General features: G+C 48.5%; 1 protein-coding gene across 4 annotated transcripts; it reads right to left on the reverse strand.

Annotated features, from left to right (window-relative positions):
* Positions 1-305: 305 nt before the first annotated feature.
* On the reverse strand, positions 306-6,374 carry slc23a1 (solute carrier family 23 member 1). Of its 4 annotated transcripts, XM_086057790.1 has the most exons (15): positions 6,158-6,374; positions 5,973-6,077; positions 4,108-4,245; positions 3,881-4,038; positions 3,721-3,809; positions 3,573-3,640; positions 3,271-3,452; positions 3,072-3,192; positions 2,836-2,992; positions 2,079-2,226; positions 1,898-2,003; positions 1,679-1,808; positions 1,239-1,382; positions 1,070-1,165; positions 306-888 (listed from the first exon to the last, which is right to left on the reverse strand). In XM_086057790.1, exons 2-15 carry the CDS (start codon positions 5,997-5,999, stop codon positions 623-625), a joined length of 1,830 nt encoding a protein of 609 aa, XP_085913916.1. In that variant the 5' UTR covers positions 6,000-6,077; positions 6,158-6,374; the 3' UTR covers positions 306-622. The 4 variants fall into 4 exon arrangements, 3 of the variants coding, with proteins under 3 accessions (XP_085913916.1, XP_085913915.1, XP_085913917.1); XM_086057789.1 differs by having other exon boundaries at positions 3,271-3,640; XR_015090389.1 differs by having other exon boundaries at positions 741-888; positions 1,239-1,347; positions 3,271-3,640.
* Between the last annotated feature and the right edge of the window lie 798 nt (positions 6,375-7,172).

A 7,172-nucleotide genomic window follows, 5' to 3' on the forward strand; every position in this document is an offset into this window, starting at 1 on the left:
ACCGTAAACATAAACCTTACATTTACTGTTGAAAGTGAAGAAAATGTCTGCCAAATTAAAATAACAAGCCAATTTATATGAATGTGAAGTAAGAGTCCCTCAAAAAGCATTTGACATATTAAACAATTACAATTAATACAAAGTGAGTGTATTGTGAAACATACATCCCGATTAACTTGTATTGGTAACCTAACCAAAATGTTCTGCTCTCACCAATTAAGACCCGATTCAAGCCCATAAAATAATTTTAAGTTAACTCTTTAAAGGCAGAAACAGGAAATGATGGACAGGGAATTATATTTGTATCAAACTGAAGACTTTATTGGTCATACTCCTTCTCAGCAAAAAAAATATTTAAAACAATGTATATTTTATATCATGTAATACAAAGTACGTATTTCACAGTATACGTCAGCCTTTTCAGGAAAAAAAAGACAATAGTGATATAGCAGCTTCAAAAACATTAGGTGTTATGTAATCAGAACGTACGTTATTAAGAATGTATATAAGTTACTAAAAATGAAAAGAAATTGGCGTGTGTGTGTGAAAACACTAAAATCCAAACGCATAAAAGTACACGTATGCAGCAGTGTCAGGATTCTAAAAACACGACTGACACAAGTTACACCTTGGTGGACATGTCAGCGTCTTCCTCTCCGAGCTCCGCCCCGTGCCCCGCCTCCACTGCTCCTAGCTGCGTCACCTCCACTTGGGAGGGCGGGTCTTGGGAAGAGCTCCACCCCGTGAAGGTGGGACTGACGGGCACTCTTCTGAGCCAGCGAGTGCGTCGGACCAAAGCCATCCCCACGGGAAAGTCGTAGGTGGGCGACGAGGCCGACGAGGACGTCAAAGCGCACCACTGCAGGATGCCGCGCTCCTCCCTCGACCCTGAACACGTAAAAGAGCAACGCCGTCGTCACGCAACAACGTAGTCATGCCAAAACATTGTCACCGTATCCACATTTTCATGGCAACGGCATTCTGCGGCGATGACATCATCGTGGTAGAAACATCGCCGTAGCAACAAAATGATGGCAGGGCTGAAGAAGAAGGTTCGCGTGTGCGTGACCTGGTACGGTGTTGTCCAGGCAGAAGGCCAGGAAGCCGCCGACAAACATCTCAGTGGACAGGAGAACCGTCAGGATCTGATTGAGCTCCTCCACACCTGCAAGCGCACCACAGCACGTTGGTCACGCACGCACACACGCGCGCGCGCGCGGAGGTCGCGTGGCACGCACCCGTCTGGATGCATTTGGGGTGCGCGTCCAGGTAGGCGGGCAGCGTGAGTCCGAAGAACATGGAGAAGCCCAGCACGAAGAGATTCCTGGACGAGTTGAGGTCCACCAGCTGCAGGTTGGACAGACCCACCGCCGTGATCATGCCTCACAAACAAACAGCAGCTCAGCTGACTTTTTAGTCCACAATTGTTGAATTGTGAACAGAAAATATATATATATAAAAAAAAAAAAAAAAGTATACAACTTCTTTTGAGTGAACTATATCGGCCACTAAATAACACCTCTCTTGAAAAATGCATATTTAAATCAGGAATGACTGCGACTGTAATCCAATACGAGTGGACCATTGAGGTCCGCTGTAAACTTTCCGGCAGCACTTCAAAATGTCTGCCGGCGTTTGGACTGTAATGAGGTTGAGTGAACGTGAAGGGAAGTTTCACCGAAAAGCGTGCAGAACATTCCTCCCAGGATGGGATCGGGAAGCGATGCAAAGAGAGCCGTGAACTTTCCCACGCATCCCAGCAGCAACATGATGCCGGCGCCGTACTGAACCACGCGGCGGCTTCCCACCTGAACCACAACAAGGTTGCTACGGTACATGGCATGCCACCAAAGCTAACAACACGTGTGGCCACATGCAACGGGAACGAGCCAAGTACCTTGGTGATGGCGAGCACGCCGATGTTGGGGCTGGAAGACGTGGACCCGTTTCCGGTACCCAGCAGTCCAGCGATGATGCAGCACACGCCCTCAGTGAAGATTCCCCTGCGAGAGAAAAAAAACAAAGAAAGGTCACGATGTCAGCGCCGGCGGGGTCAAAGGTCAAGGTTGCCGTCTCACCTGTTGATGGCGTGCACCGGGGGCGGCGGCGCCCCGGCGAGGCGGGCGCACGCGTAGTAGTCTCCGATGGACTCCACGATGCCCGCCAGGGTGGCGCTGAACATGCCCAGCACCCCTGCCAACGTCACCGTCGGCACCCCCCACTGGCCTGGAGTGGCAACGCATTGATACGTGAGACAGCCTTTCTTGTCAAATGGATGCCGTTGTTTTTTTTCCCTCAAAATTCTCAATTCCTCCAAAAGTCAAGTGCTTCACTTTCTCACTTTTTGTACATTTACAGCCTTATACCAAAATGTACGACAGGCCACGTATAAATATATTTTAAATGTATAGAGGGCGGGGTAACATAAAAAAAAAAAGAGTAATAATTTAAGTGGCAAATAGATGGAGATGCCCCCGCCCCCTTGATTCAGTTGCTTTCAGAGTTTTTTAATTAAAAAAAATAAAACAAGAGAAGAAGAAGAACTCCAGAAATATATAAGAAAATCTCATTAAAATTTTAATTTGAGCTGTCGGCGTCAATAAATCACCAGTTTATCGCGATAAAAACGATGACAGGCAGACGGAAAGCTGAAATTTACCGTCAATCCTAAAATGACGGCTCCGATGACAGTTTAGTTGGTCTTGAAATAAAGACAGATAACGATAATGGACGTGTGCCGTTGACGGATTGGACCGTCAAAATTGATTGACACGCCCACCTCAGGCTTTGCGGGTTCTATGTGTCAAGATGCAAAATAAGACAAACGGCTCTCACAGGGGTAAGGCACCCTGAACCAGGGGGCGGAGGTCATGATGTCCCCGCGGGCGTCGGTGCGCGCCCCGTGGCCATATTGTCGCGGGTCACTGGGCAGAAGGTCGCTGAGGGTGAAGATGTAACACAGCAGCCACACCAGCACGATGGCCAGGATGATCTGAGCGCAAAGCGAGCGCACGTCAGAAACCGCCGTCTGCGGCGGGAAAACCTTCCGGCGGGCTCGGCGCGTCTTTTACAGGAAACATCTTGAAGATGTAAACTCGGCTCCACCTCAGTCCTTCCTTCCTGTTGTACACAGGAAACGGCATCGACGTGGTCCGTAAGTACTGAGCGAACAGCACGATGAGGAGGATGCACCTGCAAAGGCAAACGCTCGTCAGGGAAGGCGCCACCCGCGCGCCGGCACGCGTGCGTGTTCGCTCGCGGGGGTCTCACAGCGCCGAGAAGCCCCAGTGCGATCCGGCCCGGTCGCCCGCCGTGGTGAAGACGGACAGACCGATGAGCGAAACGGTGGGCGTGACCGTCAGCGGCCCGATGTACTCCAGCAGGATGCCCGGAAGACCCAGCAGGCCGATCGCCACCTCCACCGTGCTCGTCACCATGATGGCGCCCTGGATCTGACGTGTGCACGCACGCGTGTCAATTGGAAAATCCAAGACAGACCGACCGGCGGAAGGACGGACGGACGGACGGACGGACGGACGGACGGACGGACGGACGGACGGACGGACGGACACCTCTCTGATGCGAGGCTGCCAAATGTGCGAGGTGTCCAGTGGGAGGGTCCAGTTGCCGTAGATCTCCTCTGTCAACACGCACCCACACAAAGATGTAAGTGCAAACGCACACGCACACGCAAGGACAAGAAATGTGTGTGGCGGGGACCGTGCGTGGGGCAGGTCCAGCGCTCCAAGCTGAGGATGGCCTGCGCAGGAATCAGGAAGGCCAACGCGGACGCTTGGAAGAGAGGAAGTCTACGCAACGACAACAACAACAATCAGCCAGCGGCACTTTCCGCAATCGGAGGCGGTCCGCCGGCGGTCACCTGACTCCCAGGGTGGTCTGTATGAGCGTGGTGATTCCCACGGTGGCGAAAATGGTCCCGATGAGCTGGCTGATGGCGTTCTGGTCCTGGCCCACGCACATGGCCTCGGCCAGCAGGAAGGGGACGGCCACCGTCCCGCTGAAGCAGGTCAGGTAGTGCTGGACGCACGGGAAGGGTCAGAACACGCCCGTCCCCGGCGCACGAGGGGCGTGACGTTTGCGGCGTACCTGCAGACCCAGCAGGATGCACAGGTACCAGGGCGGGACGTCCTCGATGGTGTAAATCATGTCCGACGCCAACTTCTGCTCTCCTATCGGCTCTTTGGGCGACTCGTGGCTCCGCCTCCTCGGGACGTCATCCTGACTCTGCGCATAGCAAATGACCCGCTTCTGTTTGTCACGCCACTGCGACGAACCCCACCTTCAAATTTCCCCCGATATTAGCGACTCGCACTTCCTGTGTGCTCAGATTAGTAGCAACAGACACTTCCTGTTTCCCAATGCTCTCAATTGGAATGGTGGCTCCGCCTCCTTCATCATGTTTCTGGTTGCCACTTCCTGTCAACTTTGGTATCTCAGCGGGCACACTTGACGGACGTCGGGTCACAGTGACCCACTGAACTGTCACATAACCCCGCAGTCCACTATGAGCGCCTGTAGGGGGCGCCTTGCACTCAGTTTAAGCCCCTTTAAGTCCCTCAACAATGGCGAAAGAGAGGGACCGGTCAAAGTCAATTTATGGTGACACAACTGTCATTTGTGTCACATGAGCAAGGAGATTATTAACAGTGGTGGCAAGTAAGCAATAATTAGTTACTGTACTCAAGTACACTTGATCAGATAGCTGTACCTGAGTTAATATTGTTCTGATAATAGTCGATTCGAATTTGAACCCACAGTAAAGAGATGTCATTCTGACCAGCTAGTGTAACTGTACCCCAAACATTTTTTAAATAAAGTTTTTGATCTTTCACTCCCTACACTTGAAAACAGATATTTGCACTTTTTACTCCTTTAGTCAAAGTGGGCCTTTTTTTTTGGCATACTAAAATAAAATGTAATTGCACATCCACTGCTGTAGGTGGCAGCGGCACTCTCATTGTCAGAGAGTACACAAAAAGACATGCACATAAGGTGTTTGTTTCCACTTGTGCTCATTGGCTAATTTAACATTAGCGATATGGGAGCACGATTTGATAGCATAAATGTCAAGCTAACGTTAGCAAGCGCTTAACCAACATGGGAAATGTAACATGATTTATTGATTTCATTTTGTCGTCATAGTACGAGCACTGTGTAAGTTCAGTGACGTGCGGTCGGGAAAGGCAAGGTCGGCACTGCCTACCCAAGGCTGAAATGAAAGTTGAAACCGTTTGGCTTTTTTCTATTTATTGTTATTATTTCTTTCATTTCAGAAAGCTACACTACTTAAAGGTTTAAAAGGGACAACATTTGGAGATTTTCATACCTCAATTAAAAATGACTGATTACTTTGTCTGGCCTGCAGGCAAAAATGCTGCAGAACTTTAGCTGAGTGGCAAGCGTTGAGCTGCCGCACCTGACGGAGGCCACGGGTACGAACCCCGCTCCAAGTAAATAAAAATAAATAAAAGGTTGTTTGATTTTCTACCCATACTAAGGAGGCATATGTTAAAATAGTTTGAATGTCTGCCATCTTGTATCTCGAGGTCAGGCTGAGTGTCCTCTTTTTTTTGGGGAAATGAAAATATGGTCAACCTCATGAGACGTTGTACACTCACCTGCCGACACACACATTTGCAATTGGTGTGTGCGTCTCCATTTGCGACTGCCTTCTTACTCAAACCTCGAGCTCACTTCATGTCACTGGTGTAAGTTAATAAAAGACAGAAACTAGTTTGAATGCAGTTTTGTGCCAAGTCATGAAAATAGACATTTTGAAAATTGACAGGATTATTTTTTTTTTTTTTGTGCTTAAATCTGTTTCACAGTCTGTATTTCCGTAACTTTTACTTAAGTACAGGAGTTGAATTCATACATCTACTCTTGTACTTGTTCTTTGGTCCACAGTGTGAATGGCTCCACCGCCTCTTATAATCAATAATTTCCTTTACCTTGCAGTCGTCTTGACCGGCAGCCATGTTGAGGCAGGAAAGAAATGAAAGCGTGCGGTCACAGTAGCGCTTGACGATCTGTCCTGAATCTATTTGGACTTTCACCTAAAAAAAACACAAAGCGCTAAATCAATTACTGCAGGAGTGTCACCTCATCAATGATTATACTATTAGCCATTAGTCACCAGCACGTGTTCTCCTTAACGTGTTTCCAGGAGAAAATGTCCCTCAACGTGGAATCAGGAATCGCGACAATGTTCAAATTCACAAAAATCAGATTTCTCATATGTATTGACTGCACTCGCACACATGTTGCTTGTGTTTCATTTCGCGAAGCAGCAGCATTCAACAATGATACATTACCACCACCTAGCGGATGGATGGATAAACTGCAACGTATACACTATCAATACATTAAAGGAAAAATGGCAAACATGTTTGGATGTTTTTTGTTTTTTTTAGATTTGCAAAATGTATTCTAACACCAAACCCATTTGAGTATGTGAAGCAAAATCACGAGGCTACGATGTTTGTGGGGATGCTAACTCCAAGTCGGTGGCCTGAATCGTGTGTGTCTGCAGTGTTTGTGGCGAATCTGCGAACTCCAGTCGCAAATGAAATCCTCAGAATCTGCCATTGAGTCCTCCTCGAGTATGTCAACTGAATCCTCTGTCCAGTCTGCGGTGTTTCTGCTGGATCAGTTAACGCCAGACAGCGAACCAAATGCTCAATGCAAACTGGGAGTGATGCCAATCATCCCAAGTCTGCCATGTTTTTTCATAAGCTCAAGTGAACCGCCATCAGTTTGCCGGATGGTCGTAGATCGACTGTCCTCCATTTATTAAGTAACACAACAATTACCAAAAATATGCTGACTAAGGAATGGCTAGACAACTTGAAAAGTGGCAAAGACTTTGGGGGCGCTCCTCATTTTCGCCTCTCATTACCTTGTCTCCGCCCACGAGTGGGCGTGTCACCTGCTGACGTCATCACTGACTGGCTGCTCCGTTTTTCAGCTACTTTTGTTACTAAAAAATACAAACACGCACATGCAACATATAGATCAACTCTACGCTGGTTATTTCATTCATATTAGCTTTTCTTTATTCATTTGCGGCGGGCCGGTTATGTGACCGCTCATTGTCGAATCGCTGCCGCGGGTTGTGACGTCACGCGTCACGTTGTGTATTTAACGCGGAA

The sequence above is a fragment of the Leptonotus elevatus genome, chromosome 16 (genome assembly GCF_054856555.1).
Source record: "Leptonotus elevatus isolate MCC_2025b chromosome 16, RoL_Lele_1.0, whole genome shotgun sequence".
Lineage (NCBI taxonomy): Eukaryota > Metazoa > Chordata > Actinopteri > Syngnathiformes > Syngnathidae > Leptonotus > Leptonotus elevatus.